This window comes from Muscardinus avellanarius (assembly GCF_963383645.1).
Source record: "Muscardinus avellanarius genome assembly, chromosome: 2".
In the NCBI taxonomy this organism is placed as follows: domain Eukaryota; kingdom Metazoa; phylum Chordata; class Mammalia; order Rodentia; family Gliridae; genus Muscardinus; species Muscardinus avellanarius.
In genome coordinates, this window is record NC_137787.1 from 101,535,883 (window position 1) to 101,558,674 (window position 22,792).

The 22,792-nt window shown below is 38.4% G+C and overlaps 1 protein-coding gene across 1 annotated transcript in view; it reads left to right on the plus strand.

Annotated features, from left to right (window-relative positions):
• Positions 1–10,273: 10,273 nt before the first annotated feature.
• The window catches only part of NCKAP5 (NCK associated protein 5), a gene marked incomplete at both ends in the record, with an annotated part of 891,793 nt that continues 879,274 nt past the window's right edge, over positions 10,274–22,792 (plus strand). The window contains one exon of the mRNA XM_080689066.1: positions 10,274–10,342. Within this exon, the coding sequence (XP_080545192.1) occupies positions 10,274–10,342 (69 nt within the window). The remainder of the gene's footprint in view (positions 10,343–22,792) is intronic.

Below are 22,792 nucleotides of genomic sequence, written 5' to 3' on the forward strand. Positions count from 1 at the left end.
AAATACTCTCTTGAAATTGGATGGCTTTTTAAGTGTAGCTCTCCACAGTCTGCTCAAAGGAAAAAAATAAGCTTAAACAGAATGCATTTAGTAGCATGGTCTGCAGTTCCCCCAGCAGCCCACGTATTTGGATGTTTTCACTTTTGGCAGTGGAATTTTTCTAATTTAATTAACTCATTAACGTGAGCAGATGACACAGTGTAAAAATTCTTTTCCCTAGTCACTTATCGAAATATTCTTGCAACCCACTGGGGTTCTGTCCTCACTTATTTATTTATTTATTTATTTATAAAATTTATTTATGTATCTGTTTTGTTTCTACTCTGATTTTCCCCTGAAGAGTTCATGGGCAATAAGGAGACATTTTGTGGAATGAATGAGAAATCTTTCTTAAAGCAATAATGGAGAAGAGACAGAGGAAGGAAATAAATGGGAAGAAATTCTTTACTAAGAAAGATTGGGAGAAAAAGAACAGATGGTTCAAGAACAGCCAGAGCCCAAATGCCTCTCCTGGTGCAAGCCCCTGCCATGCTGACTTTTAGTTCTTAGTTCAACCACTGCAAAAATGTAGCAATATTCTGGAATCAGCTGGAAATCAGCCGGGCAATTCCAGGGATAGCAATAGAGGCAAATCTTCTAGGATTAGCCCAGCTAGAAGTGAGTCTCCCTTGTTCACAACATCTACTCACTCACCTTCCATTCATTCATTCATTCACAGGGTTATTTACCGTGTGTGTGTGTGTGTGGCGGGGGTGTTGGTGATCGAAGACCAAGGGCATTCCCCGTCCATTTTATTTATTTGGAAACAGGCTCTCACCAAGTTTTTGAGACCCTCACTAGTTTACATCAAACCTGCACTTTTCTGTCTCAGTCTCCTAGGTTCTGGAACTATAGATGTATGCCACTATGACCAGTTCTTATTACCTTGAATTTTACTCACCAATATATAAATATTCTCTCCCTCTTATATTTTAGGCTTTCTTGAAATCTGAGGAAAATATCAATCCTTCCTTCCTTCCTTCCTTCCTTCCTTCCTTCCTTCCTTCCTTCCTCATGGCCTGGAAAAGGATCGACATTAAACAAATATTACTGAATTTTGAACTAAATGAATTCTTCTTTTTTTGTGTGTGTGGTACTGAGGGTGGGACCCAGGGACCTTTATACCTCTGGGCTATACTCCCCGACCTATTTTATAGTTTATTTGGAAGCAGGGTCTCACTAAGTTGCTGAGAGCCTCACTCAGTAGCTGAGGCTGGCTTCGAACCTGTGCGATCCTCCTGTCTCAGCCTCGCAAGTGCTGGGATTACAAGTGTGCGCCACAATGCCCGGCTTGGATGCCTGGATTCTTCTTTATGTTTTACTCTGACCTATACCACTAGCCCTTTTTTATTTTGAAACAGGGTTTTACTAAGTGACCACATGCTGGCCTTAAACTTATGATCCTCCTGTCTTCATTTCCCAAGTACTAGGGATACATGAGTGCACCCAACTAGGAATTTCTTTGAGTGATTCCAACCAAGTTTCTACTCTAATATTTTAAAACAGACATAGTTTTAGAATTTCTTTTTCAGTCTTTTCTTTGACATTTGAATTTTCTTCTCTGGACCTCTAAATGATGACTTCATTTTAAGATATTTGTGCATTCATTTGAAATCTAGATTTTCTATTTCTGTCTTTAGTCAACATTATTTTCTGAATGAGGGGAAGGACCAGTTCAAGCAGGATTATTAGTGAGCCTGAGGGTATGTGTGCAGGAGGAAAGGTGTTTATTCAAAGTGTTTGTGTCTAACATTGTCTTTCCTTCTGGGTCAGGATTTGCTGATTTTACTTTGTTGGCTACAGTAGCTAAAGAAAGGCAGTTGCTGCTGTCACTAGCCATGTATTCTACAGCTCTCAGAAAGGATGGAGAGCGGGAAAGTAGTTGTGCCTGCACCCCTTTCAACTGGTGCTCAGTTGGCTGGCTGCATGTTGGAGATATTTAGGCATCTTAAAATAATGTCTGGCTCCAGCTCCTAGGAATCCTGATTTGTTTGGTCCAGGGATGGGCCTTGTTGACTCCCCAGGCAACTCTAAAGTACAACTAAATTTGAGAGCTACTGCTCAGAAACAGCAGTTGCCAAGCCTGGTTGTTCCTAAGAGATTCCAGTGATCTGGGAGGGGGCCTGGGGCACTGCTATCTTTTAGAAGCTCCCAAGGTGATTCTAAGGTAGCAGCCAGGATGGAGACCCACGAAGCCAACTTGTCAGGGACAGGAAACCTACCCCTCTGTGGTTTGTCCTTGGCCCCTGTACTATTGTTTTGTTGTGTTGTGTCCCCTCCAAAGCTCCAGAGTCTGAGGAGGCTAATGGAAGAACTGTTGGGGAGGAATTGCCTAATGGGTTCAAAGGCACAGTCAGATAGGAGGAATAAATGCTGATAGCCTATCACACAGTGCGATTATATTTAGCAATATTGTATCATATATTTCAAAATAGCTGGAAAAGAGAATGTTGATGTTCTCTTCACAAAGAAATAACAAATGTTTGAGATGACGGGTAACTTTATCCTCAGTTTATCAATGTATTGATAAATGTATTGAAACATCACACTGAGCCATAGGAAGATGTCCAATTATGTGCCCATAATTTTTAAATAAATTCAACAAAAATTAATAAATTTAATTGCTACCAAGCAATATTGAGAGGTGGTGCTGTCTTTAAGAGGTGTTTGTGTGGTTGTGGCTCTGTTCTCTTGAAGAGAATAATGCAGGTTTCACACATCCAACCCCCTTTTCCCTTCTTCTCTTTGCACATGTCTGCTTGCCTTTCTGCTTTTCACCATGAATGAGAGTGGTGCAGGTCCTCACCAGGAGCCAGGTAGATGCTGCTTCCTGATTTAGGACTTCTAGTCTCCAGAGCTGTGAGCTAGCACTATCGCTTTTCTCTATACTACGTAGTCTCAGGTATTCATTTGTAGAAAGAGAAAAATTACTAATACAGCAAGTTCTGTTCTGTAGTTATTCTTTGTGTGCCCACCCTGTGGGAGCTGTGTGCTGGGATGTAGGAATGCACCAGTGAATCTGAAGCAGTCTCTGTTTGCTGAAAGTTTATGAGACTACAGTTAATACTTTTGTATTTTTGGTTGGCTAACAAAGCTGACTGAAAAATATCTTGAATCCAGACTTGGAAGGAATTTTTCTCATGCATTGTCTCACTAGAACCTGCCGATAACTTGGCTAGAAATGTCAAGTCACAGAAGTAAGGATCTGCTCAAATTTATACAGCAAAAACAGATGGAAACCAAATCTTCTAATGCCTAAGCCAGAACCCTCTGGCTCTCCCAACTTTATGGTCTCTTTTTCCTGGCACTGCCACTAATATATTAAAGCAGAGGTGGGTGGGAGGAAGTCAAATAGGCAAAAACTGGTTGGAGAAAACAATGTGTGAGTATGCATCTGAGTGAGCAATCGTGTATCTGAGTGGAAGACTGTGTGTGTGTGTGTGTATGTGTGTGTGTGTGTGTGTGTGTGTGTGTGTGTGTGTGTGACTGTGTATGTGACTCTGTGTATGTGAAGTATATGCCTTTGAAAGTTTTGTTAATGTTCTTGTTTGTTTAGTGTCTCTTGAAATTATATACCCTGTTTACAGAGTCTATCAGAAAATCGAAGTTACTGACAGCTTTAGAAATATTAAAAATCTGTCCAGCATTGAAAGGCCATTATTATCTATGAGAATTTTTTCCCAAAAAGACTTTATTAAAACTAACTTAGATTGCTATAGATAGTGAATATAAGTAGTTTCATCAGCCAGAGATAGATGTGTATGTGGTGAGGGGCTGGGGAGAGATCTGTATCAATAACCATCAATCAATTAAAGGATGCTTAATTTCCTGCCTTTCTCCTACTGACTGACCATTTTATTTTCTCCTTGTGGAAAGAGGGAGGGGGTAGTAATCCATCTCTTTGAGTCATATGTGAGAAGACATAGAAAAGACATGAACACAACTGGGTTATGGGCCTTTACAACATTAGGCAAGGCCTAAATAGTCATTTTTTAGGCTGCTGATATTTTAAAAGCATGAAAAAAATCTTTCCTTTGAGACTTGGGTGTGTATGTGTTTGGCTAAAAAAAAACATAAACAACTTTACTGTTATAAGTGTGTGTAGTGTTTCTTTGCTTTAGCAACATTATGTTGCTGCCCTGCTTTTGCATGTGTACAAAGACAGCAGTGAACATTTGCCCATTCATTTATTGTAGTTATTTATTTTTTGTCTGTTCATTTATGCATGCAAATAAGAATGCTCATTGCATACCTGCCATATGACTATGCATTAGGCAGTATACAGTCTACAGGAATGCAGCATGTAAAATTCTGCCCCTGCCCTCCAGGGACTTAGTATTTATTAAAAATAATTTCAGGCTCTTGTTTTAGAAAGCTCACAAGAAGGACTCCAGGCGTTTCCCAAGGAAGCCTGGCTGCTTGTCAAAGGTGTCTCTGTGGCATATGCAGCAAACATTGTCTAGCTTGGAAAAGAGAAACAACTCTAGTATTTCAGCTAAAGGGATATTTGTTGTAAGAAGTTTGTTTTTGTGTGTGTGGAGATGCAGGTGGGGTGGGTGGAACAAAAAGGATGAGGTCATCATTGGTACTCAGTGTTTATGACATTGTTACTGCCCTCTCTTAGCTAAGTTATTGGATGAATTCCAGAAGTTTCAGGAGCCTGTACTAGCCTGCTGTTGATGCTTCTCTGCTATAGCTGGAAGCAGAGTGGCCTTTCTCTTCCTGTTGCCTTTGAATCTCCTCTCACTGCCTTCCGCTGGCTGAACCCAATGTTAACCCAGAGACCAAGTTTTGATAGGGTAGTTTGCATTTGCATACCCACAATGCAGAGAGGAGTATAATAGGGCAAATGAGGGAGAATGTAAGATACAAGAGTAAAAATTACCAAATTACCCACAGAAATGGGAGGGATCTTAGAGAAGCCCCTACAATCTAGCATTTTTTCTTATTTCTTATATTGAAGAATTCATTTGATTAGTAGTATTTTTAGGTTTAATCACACTTAGAAATCTGACTGTTAGAGACTAAATTATATTCTCTTACCTCAAATTTATACACTGAAGTCCTAACCCCCAATATAACTGTACTTGGAAATAGATCATTTAAGGAAGTAATTATAGTTAAATTGGGTCATAAAAATGGAGCTCTAATATGATAGAACTGGTACTCTTACAAGAAGAAAAAGTGTACACTGGGTGTGGTGGCACATGCTTGTAATCCCAGCATTTGGGAGGCTGAGACAGGGGGATCGTGGTTCGTGGTAAGCCTCAGCTACTTAGTGAGGCTCTTTTCAACTCAGTGAGACCCTGTTTCAAAATAAAGAATAAAAAAAGGCCTGGGGTTGTAGCTCGAAGGTAGAATGTCCCTGGGTTCCATCTCCAGTACCCACCCCCCCAAAAAAAAAAGAAAAGAAAGTGTTATAGACTATTCCCTGAAAAGCTTAGGTTTGATAAAGTTAAATTGTGAGTGTTATAATATCATCAGTAGATGATAAATTCATTAGAATTTTGCTTAGACCAGTGGGGTATGGCTGGAAAATGTGGACTCTAGGGTAGCCTTAGGGATTTTACTTGCATCTTTGAATCCCCTTGGCTTGATAACTCTGTTTCCAGCCTCTGTAATAAGGGAGCAGAGCTTTTCATGTTTTTTCTCTCTCACTCTGCTTCCTGTTGCTACGTTCCATGAGCTTCAGACCTTGGCCTCAATGGCCTGAACCCAACACTACCAGAAAACTGTGAGCAAATAAATCTTTCTTTCTCTAAGTTGTCTGGTTAATTGCTTTGGATTATAGCCATGAGAATGATGTCCAAGATAGGAAGAAACACGAGGAATGTGCACAAACTGAGAAGTGGCCATGTGAGGCCTTCGTAGAAACCAGTTCTTCTGGGCATCTCAGTTGTGAACTTCTGGCCTCCAGAACTGTGAAAAATAAATTGTTCTCATTTAATTCATGCCATCTGTATTAGGGGTCTATTATGGTAAGCCAAGATGGCTATTTCAATAACCAGATACATAAACAATGATGTAAAGGATCAAATGCCAAATTGTAAATTTAAACTGAAAATGTAAGTTTCCATTACATTACTTATTATTATATTTGCTGGTCATCACAGTCTTCTTCCATAAGTAAAACTAAACAGGAAACAAATAAATTTGTAAGGTTGCTTGGCAATGGTTTCTGAGCAACTTAAATTAGTTGGATGATATACATGGTCAATGCAATTGAAAGAATCTTTGGGATCTGATCTACTCATCCACTTCTAGATCCACAGTGTCTATGGATGGATACCTATCAGCATTTTTTTCCTCAACAGTGCCAGAGAAGGAATATAAGCATCAACCTTACCAACTGTTACTTTGATGACCACACCCTGCATATATGACCACATCATGGATGCCATTTTACTTATTTATTTTTTAGGTGGCCTTGCTTTGATCCATTTGAATAATTTTATTCTGATCATTCCCATGATTTATGGCTTAACTCATAAATTATCATATTCTTGGTGGGATTGGAGGAAATAATGCTTATACACAGGCTGGTTATTGTCTGGGACATACTGTAACATCTGTGCTGCTTATTGTCATGGTTAGTATTGGTTTTAGAGTATCTTTATGACTAGTCAATTCTGGTGTACCATTTTGCCAAGTAACTTGAATATTATTTCTGTATATATTATTGATACCATATAGGGGAAAGAAAATAACCATGTCAAATCAGCTTTCCACATATGCTAGGCTACTTGAAACCTGTCCATTTACCCAAATGACAGTCTCATTAGCAGTGATGAAACATAAAATTGAGTAATTAGCATCTCTCCTAATGAGATAAATTTTATTTACCAAAAAGAATGATCAATATGTCTACTATTTTATTGTACCTACTATATGCCAGTCACTGCTAAACACTTTAAATGGATCACTTTTATTTATTTATTTATTTTTTGGTACTGGGGGTGGAACCCAGAGGCTTTCTACCTCCGGGCTATACTCCCAGACCTATTTTATACTTTATTCGGAAACAGGGTCTCACTAAGTAGCTGAGGCTGGCTTTTAACCTGTACGATCCTCCTGTCTCAGCCTCTCAAGCACTGGGATTACAAGTGTGCATCACCAAACCTGGCTAAATGGATCACTTTATCATCACAATAACTCTACCATGAAGAAGGTCCTATTACTACTAGTGACTTTTATAGATGAAGCAAAGAGGATTAAATAGGTTAAATAATTTATTTAATGCTATCAACTAATAAAGAGTAAAGCAGTGGTTCAAACCCCAAGTTTAACCTCTTGAGTTTAGAATAAGAGTCTATGATTGCTTCCTATCTCTCAGATCTTTTCTTCTAGGGAATATATAGCTTTTCCCTAGCTTCATTCCCTGGGCTTGGAATAATACCCATGTTTTTACATGACTGGCTTCTACTCTAAATTTCTCCTAAGAATCTTTTACTTGAATATATGACAGTGCTATATTTCCTCCTCGGAGGCATTTTCTTCTTTATTCAGGCACTTATCACTGGAGTTACTTTTTTGTTTGCTTATTTATGTTCCATATACTACTATTTGATGGTAGATTCCATGAGGGCAGCAATCTGGTCTTGTACATGACTACATCACCAACATGAACATACTGTGTTCTATAAAGTAGGCACTATGTTCTAAATGCCAAAAGACAATCTATTATTATCTATCAAACCTCTATGTCCTTTGTGATTAAAATTTAAGAGGGAATGTCTTTGATAGAGGGAGAAATATGGCAGCCTAAAGAAATCTGTTTAGCTGCATTCATCATTACATTCTCAAACCGGAGTATGTTTTGAAATGCCAGTGAACTGAGTCACTGAGATAAGGAGGGGGGCTGCCAGGTCAGTAACTGAAAGTAAGAAAGGCAGGTCTCCTAAATAAATATATGTTGACTAACAGTTTTCTCTATTAAAATAGTATAGATATAACTTATTTCTTAAAAGATACTGCCTGGACTTTACTTATTTTTGGTGCTTCTGCCAATAGGCATATACTACTGTATTTACAGAATTATCCTAGGTGACTAAGGTGATTAATAAGCCAAGTCCCTATTAAAGCTGATGGACAAAGGTAATCATTACCAAATGAGGTTATGTCTGAAGGTCTTGTGAAGGAATTGGGACCTGTGCCTGCCCTGGGGCAAGGGGAGTTAGATTGATGAAGGTGAGATTATGATCAAAAGATTGCCTCAAGAACGCGTTTAGTGTGTTTGGGGACTGTAAAGACTAGTTTGCAGAAAGTGGACCTTGACATGATGTTAAAAATTTTGGATTTCCTCCTAAATTCTGAGTGGATTCTGAGGAGTTTCTGACTGGACTGGTTATGTTTCAACATTAGAGTGCTGAAGAGATAGCTGGAATGACTATGATGGAAGAGAAAAGTAAGGCCAGAAGATGAGACCACCCATTTCCCACCATTGACTGTTCTTTGTGCATACCCTGTGTTGGGTACAACTGTCTCAATCTTCCTTGTAGAGGAAATCAAAATAAAGAGGTCACATGCTATAATGGTGAGATCCGGTCTTTTTGATCCATGTCAGTATTAGAGCAACTGAGAGTGGTAGAACATATTTATTTCTTATTTTAGGACAGACTGATTAGTATAGCATTTTATCCATTTAAGTTCTTCTATGTCAGCAGTACCATAGCTGTGTGTATTTATAAAAATTCTGAGCAATTTGGCATCTTCAAGTGTTTTCTTTCTTTTTTTTTTTTTTTGCGATACTGGACATAGAACCCAAGGGCCTTCTACCTCTGAGTTACACCCCCAACCCTATTTTTGATTCTTTATTTTGAAACAGGGTCTCACTGAGTTGCAAAGGGCCTCACTAAGCAGTAGATGAGGCTGTCCTCAAACCACAATCCTCCTGTCTCAGCTTCCCAAATGCTGGGATTATAACCATGTGCCACCACGCCCGGCTCCAAGTGTTTTGTGAATCATTGAAGATGAACTGAATTATGGTGTCTAGTAGTTAATTGTACCTGAAATGTATTCTGTGTATAATTATAATTTACATGTACTCTAAAATTTATTTCCTTTAAGTGATTTTCACATACATCATAATTGGATTGCTATAGTCATGTCTTTGCAGTTGAGAAAAATGAGTTTCAGAGAGACTGAATGACTTGGCCAAGGTCACTTGGTTGATGGGGAATAAATTCTAGTTGCAAACACTTTATGTGTTTTAGAGAATTTCCTTCTTCCCCCCTCCCATCTTACTTAAACATATAGAAGACAACCACTAAGCCAAGCAAGGGAAGGAGGGATGGGGAGAGGATGGGGTGGGAATTGGGTGGTGGTTAAATCGGTGATGTGTACATGTATGTACACACAAGATTTTACCCCAATATGATGTACTAATATAATGAACCAATAAAAAAAAAGAAAAAACACTTTAATTTCAAGCCTTTTATATCTTGGTGAAAATTGGAAGCTAGCACTTAGCACATATGATGAATATTTATTAAGCCAGATTCTTAATCATTCTAGAACAAGCAATCTCAGTGGAGTGTAGGGATGAGCTATATGTTAAAATGCAGTGGTGGTTCCATAAATCCTCACTGAAAATAATGAAGTCATCCACCATTCATTCCGAATCAATCTGTCTCAAAAGGAATGTGTCTTACAATGTTCCTCAAATATTTTTAAGTGACATTTTTAATTAAACATTGACAATAATGTTCATGTTTCAGTTTTCCCTCACTGGGCCTTGGGCTCAATAATTTTGGGTTTTGGAGGATGGGTTGTAGGTTTGTCAGTTTGATCTTCTGGAATTTTCAGATAGCATCTATGTGCATAGAAAGAGAACAATTCTGGCTGATAAAGAGAGGACAGCGTGGAGCAAGTGTGGCATGAAACAGACTGCTTTTTTGCCACAGTCTGCTGATTCGACCGGCAAACCCATTCCCCAACTTCATTAGCAAAACCTATAAAAACACAGAGGCCACCAAAGAGACAATTCTGACATTTGCAATCCAGAGAGAACTTGTGAGTTTAGTGATCCCAAGTCTATACTTCCTACTTGGGCCTGAGTTTTTTTTAATTTTTATTTTTTTTTACTTCAACACTTTTTTTAGTGTAGAAAATTGGAAAAACAAAGGTCTAAACACTGTGCACTTGGGTAGTGAAACATATGTTCACTCTTTGCAGTGACCCTGGAAACAGACGGGGGATTCTTATAAATCACAAAAGAAAACAAATAACTTCATCCATGGAGGGAAAGAGACACCTTGAGAAAAGGGACTTTGGAAAAAGGCTGTCTCTGGACAGCAGTCTAGTGGTAAGTACTAAATATTCATTCATCACTCTATATGTTTTGGCTTAAAGTGCATTATTATTTGACTGTTATTTCCTGAACCCTGTGCTTTTGAAACATCTATTCCAGTTACCCCATTAGAAATATCCCCTGAGATTTTATTTCATTTATTTTTTATAAACTCAAAAGCCAGCAAATTATTGGAATGTTTGTATAGTGCCCTAATAGGCAAATGCCATAGTCTGTCAACATTATATATAATTACATTAATTCCATCTGATATATATGTTAGCCTATTCAAAGACACTACCGTGCCACAAATGCCAAATGCCACGTCTATATATAGTTACTCCATCACCCATTTATCTTAACGTTGGGACTGAGTTGTACAAGAATTCAATACGCTACAAATATTGAAGGGTCAACAAAGTGTCTGAGATCTTCTTAAGTATGGAAATAGTTGAGTTGTCCATATATTTTAAGAGTCTTAGTGCTGATGAACATTATTCTTCACCTGGTTGGATTTGCCTTCAGATATGAAAATCCAGTTACTGCAAGAAATGTACTAAGTCACTAATTTCAGAAGCTTGGCTACTTTTCTGCAGGCTCTTGGCTAATGTGTGGTTCACTTCTCTTTCATGATGACTGTGAACAGAATAGAAAATCAAATCAAGCAAACCACTCTTTTCTCTTTTGTTCAACTACTAAAACAGAAATTTAGCATGATTTCTTTTTTTGCACCTTTATAGGAATGTGCATTGTTTGTGTGCCTAATAGCACCTGTCCCAGAGTCTGGCACAGAAAGATACCTGATAAAATATTTGTTGAATTGATTTATCAGTTGGACTTTTAACCTCGGAAGCTATATTCCTTGATTCATCATAGACATGTTAGTTATTTAGTCCATAAAAGTGGATACATTCCTCCTTCACAAACTGTTTATAGACATTTCTGGGAATTGAGGAAAGCACGTGTGTGTGTGTGTGTGTGTGTGTGTGTGTGTGTGTGTGTGTGCATGTAATGTTCTCTTGTTACTCAGAATCAACTTCTATGACTATGTAGACTGTACATTGGTCAGGATATCTTCAGAAACAAAGGACTTTCTTAGGATTTTAAGTTTCCTAGTATTTTAAGTTCTCCTTCCTGAGGATGTGACCACAAGACCTTATATCCTAGGTCTTGTTCTCTCCAGGTAGAAAGTGGTACAAATGGTGTATGTGTATGTTTTTATATCAATTCCCTTTTCAATTTCTGGGAAAACTTGAGATCAAGGGGTCATTTTCAATCTCTCCTTTAAAGAAGAAAAATTCTTCTTATATAACATACCAATCAATATGTTCTATGTTGGGACAGAAACAGCCATATGGTATGATGTGAACAATTCAGAAAATATCTACTTAGCCTAAGAAATATCTTTTTGATTGGTCTCAGAGACATGATTTTTTTTTGCCTTAGGTCTTAGCTAATATGCAGATGGCCTACAAAGGCAAATATACTAATTTCTTATCTTTCAATAATTTATAATAGCACCCATTAATAAAATGCCTTGGGTCATAATCAATGTCAAGCAGATGAGCAGAATTTTGTTGAAGGATTTGGTTAACTGGACGTAGAGCACAGGGTGCAGGGAAGGCAAGGTGGGTGAAGCAAGTCAGAGAATGGAGAGGTAGATTATCATGAGGGTACTGGATACCTGAAAACCAGAGAAAGAAAAAACAGTCTCCTTGAAACCTTTGCTCACATTTTAAGTGTGCTAGAGATAACTTGAATATGGGCATAAGTAAAATCTTGCCACATTATTAGTGCTAGCTGAAAACTCAAAACCAAGCTTGCTTTCTCATTGGCATATGGCTTTACCCAGCTACAAATCTTTTGGCACTGAACACTGTAAAATGGAAATTTGTTGTTTGGCACCACCTGAGAATTTTAATTCTGTGAAGTCTTCTTATATCATGCTTAGGAGAGTTTTTTTTTCACAAATGAAATATCTTTCCTGTCTCCTTGAATCAAATTGTTACATTTGTACATCAGATTAGAACATCTTATGACTCTGTATGCGAGAAAGCTTAAATTGTGTTAAATATGATACTACTTTGGCCAAGTGACTACAATTTTAGTATTATGTTATCTTCTTTATATAAGGAGAGAACATGCTGTGGGGAGAGTGATGCAAGAGGATTGTTTTGTGTTGGTTGGTTCATTAGGAGTAGGATCCATTGAAACTGCCTTGAATGAGCTCTATTGTGACTGTAAGAAAGAGACCTAGACTGGGATGAAGTCAAAAGTGTCTGGCCTATAAAGAACTAGAACTGGACACATTGCCTTTATTTTTAGCTCATGATGAAACCACACAGATAACTAGGCAACACACCAGTGGGGGTGATTCTAGACAAGGGCCATTGTACATCGAACACACACACACACACACACACAAACAAACAAACAAACAAACAAACAAACAAACAAACACAAAAATAACAAAGAACCAGGCATCACATTACACTTTATTTTATTTTATTTTTTGAATAGTAGAATGCTAGAATGGGAATAGGCTATTCAGTCTTTCTCCTGGTAAAAGGAATAGTTAAGGCCCAGAGAAGTTAACTTCTTTTCCTAAAGAAATACAAGTAGGATTATACCAAGAGTACAGCATAGGTCTCCACCTGCTACTTCACTTCTATATCTTTCATTATCTGTTATCCCAGAAAGAGAAGATGTCCTTTTGGGAAACAGGCTAGAAGAAAGAGAAACATATTGAATTCTTAAGCCTTGAAATTTCATTGCAATAATCATTATGACCCATATTTTTGAGAGTTAGGAGGCCCAGAGGTAATTTCCACTTGTCGATTTTGCAGCAGAAAAATCCTCATAATGTACTGCAAGAATAAGGTACTATTAACTTCATTACACTTTTTACTTTACATAATCAAATCATGAAGTGTTGAGTTAGAAATTATAGCTCCCTTGAAACAGCTTTTACATTTTAAGGCTGCAGGAACCACAGAATAAAGAAACTTAGAGTCCATATCTGACAAAAAGCTCCAATTGAGGGAACTGAGTTTGTGGTCCTTAGTGATGATTTTGCTCTCATGACTTGGCATGACAGAGGTAGGTGTGTGTGTGTTTGTGTGTGTGTGTGTGTGTGTGTGTGTGTGTGTGAGAGAGAGAGAGAGAGAGAGAGAGAGAGAGAGAGAGAGAATTTACATGTATGTGTGCCTTGGTATACCACTGAATATATTCTTTGATATTGATGATTTTTATTTTTTATTTAGTTTTGTATTCTTTTTTCCTTTAGAAAACCTGTTTCAAAATAATAATAAAAATAAACTACATAGGTACACCTCTACATAGGTGCTAGAGGTGTAGCTCAGAGATGAATGCTCCTCGGTTCAATCCCCAGCACCACCACCACCACACACACACACACACACACACACACACACACACACACAATAGTTATCAGAGTTCTCTTGTCCTTTTATTTATTTATTTTATTTTTATTTTATAAGTGACATTTTTAAGGAGAAAGTGACAGTAAGAGAAATGAAGTGAATATATGTTCCAATACCAGAGAGAAAGGAAAATGATAACAAGTTCACCTGTCAGAAGGAGAGTATCAAGTAGCTATATATTCATGGCAAGTAAAATCTTCTCTCTGATAACAATAAAATTCACCCCTGACATGGAAGCCTTTTCTTGACCCAAAACTGTTCAGCCCTCTCCAGAATGCTTTTTGATCAGAAAAAGTCAGCATTTCATACTATGACTTTTTATTGGCAAGACTCATTCCCCAGCTACATGTATAACAGTTTGACATTTGTAGCCCTGATCACATTTAGATGATGAGAAGGCTGAGGAGTGAATTATCTTTCTTACCAGCTCATATTTTAAGAGCAAACATTCTCCTTTATTTTTTAGGAAAAAAGTACTTTTTGCTTGTAGGCATAGATGAGTGTGAGCGTTTTTCTGATTAATTTCTTTTTTGTATCTTCTTTCTTTCCTCCTCCCCCAGAGGAAGGTAGAAGCTGGGACTGAACTAAATCATCAGCTTTGATGGAAATACAGTTTTGATAGATTTATAAAGGCAGAAATGGATCTGCACAAGTCCTTAAAGTTATCCTTCAGTCTCATGACCATTTGCATCCAAATCACGACAGTAATTGGGCCTTTCCACCACATGCATGACTAGCTTCAGGAGCATCTTTACAAACTGGCTATAGGAATGTGCCAGAGAATTTGTTCCCACCTCTAGGTCTACTCTTCATCTTCTCTACCTGGCTGCACACTCTGTGAGCCTTGGCAAAAGGCCCCCTTTCTTGTGGAGAAGCAAGTAGGAGACTAGAGGTAAAGGTAGTCACTCTTCTGCCCTCCTGCCTCCTCATGAACCACAGCAGCTGTTTTCTGTACCTCAGATCACAGCTTTGGTTGAGCATACTGTTCCCACACTCTAGCTACATGTGTCACTGCAGCTCTATTTTCTGGTACCATCTCTCTCTATGCCCCTTCAGGCTTCTTCATGGGTATGGCTCTTGGATGTTATCAAGATTATCTCTTATTGGCTTTTTATAACCCCTGACCACACTTGAGTAAATAGTTACTTTACCAAATTCCCCTCATTTGGATGACTTGAGCATGCAGTCTCTTTCCTCCAGGGTTTTCTTGGCTCATACTTCAAGCATTTGCTATCTATCAAAATGATAATCGCAATATAGAGCTGAGTGGTGTGGTGCTGACAGTAACAGGAGCACAAGTCATTTTAGGGAGACATGAGAAAGTGTGAAGGAGGAGCTGTAGTTAGAGCGATGCTTTGCAGTAATGGAGAGAATTTTGTCATTGAAGACTGGGAGAGTAGAGAAGAAAGAAGTAACCCAAGGACACTGTCATGTACCTCTGATAACAACCCCTGGCATTTCTGATATCTTTCTTCCAGGGATACTTCTTCCTTACATCAAATTTAAATCTCTACTGTTTTATCTTTGATTTAGTAGTGATCAGAAGTCATCCTAAATAAGGGTTTAGCGAATACTTTCTATAAAGGTCCAGACAGTAAATACCTCAGGTTTTGTAGAGGGGTGAATAGTCACAGATACCCATTGCTGCTTTTGTAGGAGAAATTCCAATAGTATATGAGCCAATGGACATGGCTGTGTTCTAATAAAAGCAGGCAGCCTGCTAGATTCTAAAGTACATATATGTGCATGTGCAAAGAAAATGAGGTATTTGAAAGTTTGTGTTTACCTGTTCTTAATGCTAACTTTATATGTTGTGATTTGTGTTTATCCTCAGTGTCAGCAGTATGCCAAGGCAGGCAGAGGGATGGGAGCAGGCTATCCCCTAAAGGAACGTACAAGAAAATAGTAAGAAACAAGGCAACAAGAAAATAATTTAAAATATTTTCTAAATATTAAGAGAATATTGACATAGGTTATGCTCAGGCTCACCAAGACTATCATTTTTTATTGGTGCATTGTGGTCATACATCATAATGGAGTACAAGATGGTAGAGGCACACATGCACACATCACTCATTTAGACTCTCCCCAATCCCCCACATTCCCTTCCCCCTCTCTCCTCATATTTAGCTTAGTGATTGACTTTGATATGCTTGTGAATGTACATTATGTACATTAGGGAGTTTTCCTCTTCACCCCTCCCATCATCCTCAGGCCTCCTTATTTGCTCATCTATGGTTTCTCCTCCTTAGTCTGGAGCTCCTCCTATGACCCTTTTTCTCCCTAGCTTCAACATATTAAGGAGAGTATTATATTTCTTACTTTATGTGACTGACTAATCTCACTTAGCATGATGTTCTACAGTTCCCTATAAACGACATAATTTTTTTCTTCTTTATGGCTGAGAAAAATTCCATTGTGTATATATCCCATATTTTTGTAATCCATTAATCTGTTGATGGACACTTTGGCTGGTTCCATAGTTTGGCAATTGTAAATTGTGAGGCTATGAGCATAAATATACATGCATTAATTTGGTAGTTTGATTTCAATTATTTTGGGTTGATACCCAGAAGTGGTATTGCTGGATCATATGGTAGATTTGTTCCCATTCTTCTGAGTATCCTCCATACTGTTTTCCAAAGTGGTTGTACTAATTTGCAATCCCACCAACAATGTATTAGAGTTCCCACTTCTCCAAATCCTCACCAGCATTTGTTGTTGTTTGTGTTTTGAGTGATTGTCATTTTACTTGAAATTAGGTGAAATCTCAGGGTAGTTTGGATTTGCATCTCTCTGATTGCTAATGATGTTGAGCATTTTTTTATACATTTATTGGCTATTTAGTTCCTTCTTTTGTGAAGTGCTATTTAGTTTACTCGTCCATTTTTTGACTGGGTTATTTGTTTTCTTAGTGCTGTGTTTCTTGAGTTCTCTGGATATTCTAGATATTAGTCCTCTATCTGAGGAATAGTTGACAAAATTTTTCTCCTACTCAACTCTATTGAGGTTCTTAACAGTTTTCTTTGCTTTACAGAACTCTTTAGTTTAATGCAATTCCATGTATTGATCCACCTTTTAGTTTCTTGTGCCTTTAGGGTCTTGCTGAGAAAGTTTTTACCTGTGCCTATGTATCTCAGTGTTGGGCCTATGCCCCTTACAAGAAGCTGCAAGGTCTTATTTCCAAGTCTTTGGTCTTATTTCCAAGTCTTTGATCCATATTGAATTGACTCTTGTGCAGAGTAAGAAAGTTGGATTTATTTCCATTTTTCTACATTTGGTTAACAAGTTTTGCCAACACCATTTGTTGAAGAGGCTATCTTTTTTCCAGTGTATGTTTTTGGCCCCTTTGTCAAAAATCAATTGGCTGTAGGTGTGTGGATTTGTTTCTGAGTCATCTGTTCCGCTCCATTGGTCTATGTGTCTATTTTTGTGCTAGTACCATGCTGTTTTTTTTATGACTACGGCTTTGTAGTATAGTTTGAAGTCAGGTATTATGTTGCTTCCTGAATGGTTTTTGTTGCTGAAAGCTACTTTGTCTATTCTGTTCTTCTTGTTGTTGTTGTTCCAAATAAATTTAAGGACTGATTTTTCTATGTCTGTGAGGAATGACCTTGGAAATTCACCAAGACTTTTTCTAAATGCAAAATAGGGATATTGTCGGTGTTATTCATGCAGCCAGGGAGCTATCATGATGTTCATGTGTCACTTAATCATAGGAATATGTTCTAATAAATATGTCCTTGGTTGATTTCATCATTCTATCAACATCATAGAGAGTACGTACAGTACACAAACCTAGATGGTGTAGTTCAATCTTTGGACTGGCCTCAATGCAGTTAAGAAACATGATAAACATTCGATGTTGCCTGGCATAGTAGTGGAGGCTTCTAATCTTAGTAGTTAGGAGGCTAAGACAAGAAGATCCCAGGTTTGAGAATGTAATAATTAGTATATGTAACATCTCCCAAGATCTCACAAAGAGTAGGCAGCCAGTTGGAGAAGGAGCTGGGTTGCTGAATAGGGATTCGTGGGGCTTTGGCCTTGAGAATTATATAAAGTTCCTTCTTTCCTTGTTCTCTTTCTCTTGTTTCTGGCCTCCATGATGGGAGAGAAGATCCTTGCTCTTTTCCTCTCTCTGCTTCCTACCACCATGCTCTGAACTACACAGATTCAGCCTGACATGGGCTGAGACTCTGAAATCTTCAAATCTGTGAACAAATAAATCCTCCTTGCTCTAAGTTGTGTGGTCATGTTTATTGTGTCACAGCAGTGAGAATGCTAGCTGAGGAGAGGCCATTGAATATTAACTTAACAAGACTCTGTCTCAAAATAAATAAAAAGGGCTGGGGGTATAGCTAAGAGGTAGAATATTCCTGGGGCCAATCCTCAGTACCATAGAATAACAATAACAACAACAACAACAACAACAACAACAACAACAGTAACAGAAAACATGAGATGAGTGTAGCCACTGCCAGAAAAATATTGTTTTACAAAAAAATTTTTATAATTAAAATGAATACATTATAAAACAAGAATAGAAGAGAAAGTATAATGCAATGAATACATAAAGCAGGAACACTGGAATATTATATTTTCAAGTATTAGATGCTGTACAGAATTTTATGTGCTGTACTTTATATGATTGACAGTTCTGTAGGTTTGTTTACACTAACATCACTGTGCACATGTGAGTAATGTATTGCTCTATGATGTTAAGACAGATCTGATATCACTTGGCAGTAGCAGTTTTTCAGCTACATTAAGACATTATAGGATCACAGTTATATATTGGGTCTGCCACTGATCAAAACACAATTATGTGATGCATGACTGGCTAAGAACAGTATCTCCATGTCAGTGTTTTGGGTAGAACTGGAGTTTTCTGGACTCTCATGATCCTCCACTAGATCTCCCCTCACCATAGGGATGTTCTGTAGAGCTCAGAACCTGGTAAAGGTTCCTAGCTACTCAAATCAGAGCTCCCCTGACCACTTCTACTGATGGAAACATGAAAAGCACTGTTTACTCAGTGCCTCTGGCCATTGGGAAAATGCCATGTTGTTTTTTTAGGAAGCCTGACTTTTGTTCACTCATGTCAAGATGGTTTTGAGATTTCCCAAATGAGCCGTGCTTGGGAGAGAGTCAAAGAGGAGAATGAGAAGGAGCTTTTTATTTCTCTAACTGCTTCATTTCTATAAAAGCACTATTTTTTTTAGCTGCCCCTTAGTGGTACTAAGAACAATGACCATGGCCTGAAGCCAAGTATTGGAAGGTGTGATTTCTGAAGACCTGACCAAGGCCATTTTCAGAGAAAAGCAAAAGGTGGTCTGCACTAGCTTTGGTTTGTGGGTTAGAAAAGTGTTACACCGAATCTTTCTTTGGCTGTGTCTGTCCCTTGAGAGTGGGCAGTGGTGAAGTTTCAGTAGTGTCAGAACTATAGGTGTATATATATCCAGTGAATCTGCCCACCAGCATAGCTCAGCTCATCCTGGTGGGTCCAGAAAATTCTGAATAAGTGCCCTGCTCATCTGCTCTCCTGCAATGCAGGGTCATTGAGTGTCATAGATGGATCTGAGAGCAGGTGGGCTATAAGTCAGGAAGAGCTAATTGCTAGGAGTCCTAAAGAGGCTCCAGCAGAACAGGAAAAGATCAGAACCCAAAAAGGGCAGTGCTCAGAGAGAGGTTGGAGAGGTGTGGCAACAGTGGTTATGAGGACAGAGTCTACAAGGATGGACAGGATGGAGGACAGCTGTAAATAGATCCAAGCAGGAGGCATGGGACATGCCATCAGTGGGGGCTGATGGAAACTAACATCAAAGCTACTTTAATAGACAGCTCTGCATATTCAATTGGTGAATCATGAATTGAGTCTAAAACAGAATAGCCTTCCTACCTCTGTAACAGTAGCCGAAATTGATTAAGGCTTAATATGTGCCAGGCACTCTGCTCAATGCTTTATATGGAAATGCTACAACCCTTTATGGTAGGAACCCTACTTATCCTTATTTTACAAGTGAGAAATCTACAGCTTAGCAAGTTTATCAATTTCTTGAAGGCCATAGAACTGGTAAGTAATAAAAGTTGAGGTTTCAGCTTGGGTCTTGCTATCTCTAAACTACCTTGCCTCTGCACAGTTTGCAATGCTGAAGCAGTAAAAATCTTTTTGGCAGTGACTTGAAGCTCTTCCATGGTGCTTCCCGACCTAAAAGAGCTCCATCTGCTTAAAAAGGACTGGAAACTCCTATGGGTATTAGTAGACCTTCCGTATCTGCCCACTAAAGAGGGAGGCCAAGCTTGGTTTCAGCAAAGCAACTGCCACAGGAGTGGAGTTGGGTTGGGAGAGTTACCATGAATAAAGAACGTGGATTTTGAAACGTAGGGCTAGACCTGCTTTCTGGTATTGTGATTTTTCTCATTAACCAGGTCTTTAAACTAACTTCAAGTTTAGAGTAATATATATGTTTCTACCTGAGGAAGACTGATTGTGATATGTGCATGTACAAGGTGGTATTACTGACTACATTGGGAGCAGCTGGGGAGTGATGGACCACATCCAACATATAGCTAGCTGTCTCTAGGATGCAAGAGCATTTATAACTTGAGTGAAAATCCTATCAAAAGGCTGCGTATTCTTTTGGCAGGGCTGCCAAGCGATGGAGGTAGGTAACAAACTAATAGAATTTCTATAAGGAGAGTCCTGAAGAAATGATTTCCATTTGCCCACCACTTGCAATTGGTGCTGCCTCCTCTAATGTTATACCAAGGAGAATCTGCCTTCATTGTACTTTACACTCACTTTGAATGACTCTTCATCCTTCTTTCTCTCCTTCCTCTCATCATTGATAAAGCAGACTGACCTCATAACCACCTGTTCCAACGTTCCAATGAAAATGTCATTTTATGAGCTGGTCTTTATAATGGTACTTATTCCATTGTCACAGCAGAGTTTCTTAAACCTTGACAATATTGACATCGTGGACCCAGTAATTATTTGTTGTGGGGGCTGGCCTTTGCATTAAAGTAAGTTTAGCAGAAAACCTGGCCTCTATGTATTGGATGTCTGTAGAACCTCCTTTCCAAGGAGGACAATCCAAACTATTTCTAGACATGGCTACATGTTCCCTAGGAGATAAATCATCTCTGACTGAATTAAATTGCCACCTCCTCAAGGATTTGACCATATCATATTGACATTCATATCTCTAAAGTCTGCCATATACAAAATGCTCAGGGCAATAAACAAGTGAATGGATTTACCAGTAAGTAGCTATTCATGAGCTAAGTATACCATAGCAGGATACACTGGATAAGGGAGTTATCAGAGAAGGGGAGCTACGTAGGGAGACACCGAATGCTGGCTGGGAAGGTTAGGGAGAGAGGAGATAACCTGCTGTTTTTCAGTCTTGCCTGAGGATAATGCGTGTATGTGTGTGTGTGTGTGTGTGTGTGTGTCTGTGTGCGCACACGCGCACGCGTGTGTGTGTGTGTGTGTGTGTGTGTGTATGTGTGTTAAATTTTTTTGATTTTACATAAGAGACAATTTTGTTGTTGTGCTTGCATGTTGTACTAGGGGTTGAACTCTGGGAGATTCTTCCTCTGAGCTATACCTCAAGCCCTTTTCTATTTTTATATTATTTTTTTGTTTTTACTTTGAAACAAGGTCTTGCTAAGTTAATGAAAGTGTTTCTAAGTTGCTGAGGCTGGGCTGGAACCTGAAATCCTTCTGTTTCAGCCTTCCTACCACTGGTATTATAGGCATGTGCCACCATGCTCAGCTAGATACTCTTTATATGGTATTTTGAACTATCTTGAATTTCTAGGTGCTTGATAGGGAAAATTTGTCAAAAGATCCCCAAAGTTTTAGATTCTCTGAAATATCATGCATTTCCTGGAACAATTCTATAGGTATAATTAGATTCTCAAGGCTGTGATCCAAGAATGGTTAGGTGGCTTCATCTACCTTCAATGGTTCTCAAAGCACCTGCCCTTCACACCTGTGCATGGATTCACTTCCCTTGCTTGGGTCATGGAGCAGGACCTCTGGTAGCCGCTACTGCCATCACCTGTACTCAGATGAAACAGGGGACATTTCTGTCAGGATCAGATGTAGTTCTTTGCATTTCTAAGGTCTTTAAAATCAGTAAATCAAAACAAGAACTGGACACATTTTTCAAAGTCTTTTTGAAAGCGCTATGTTATTGACAGATGAGGAAATGTTATTGCTTCTACAGCAGAAATAAGTCCAAATGAGCAGAGACATTCATTTGGCATGCTTCATGCTTTCTCAGGGCTCTGAGATCTGCTTGTCATTCTCATGGTGTCTCACCATCTTTCAATAGTGGGAATCATCTGATCATATGAGTTTCCATGGCAACTGAGTTTTCCGCATCATCCTCTGGCAGCCCAGGATTGTTTCCCTGGCCAACTCTCTAGTGCTTTGTCTGTACAACAGGTAGAGCTTTCATCAGTCTCCTTATAAGCTAGTCTTCAAACTAGTAGGGATCTGGGTGTCCTCTCTATATGCCTGTTTTATTTTCTCAAAATTCTCATTAATCTTCATGTAGAGTACCAACTGGATTCAAAGCTCTATGAAATTGGTGCTAAGAAAATGCTAAATATGATTTCTCTTTTACAAATCTTTAAAAAATCTAGCTACATATGTATAACTACTGTTTATATATATATTACTACTGTTATATATAAAATAATTGTTATATATAACAATTGTATATATATACATATATACACATATATACACATATATATTATATATACATATATATAACAATATGTATATGTAATAGTAGTATGAGGAGGTATACATTGGTGCAAACAACAAAGCTAATGAGGTTTAGACAAAAGAAGTTGACCTTTTGGTTGTATCAACATGAAGGGCATACCCGAAGGAGGAGAGCTTCCAGATCTCCCTTTAGAATACTGGTCTAAATTTCATCTGGTGTGTCCTTGAGTTCCCTCTGACAAAAAAATGTATTGAGAAAACCACAACATCTTGAAA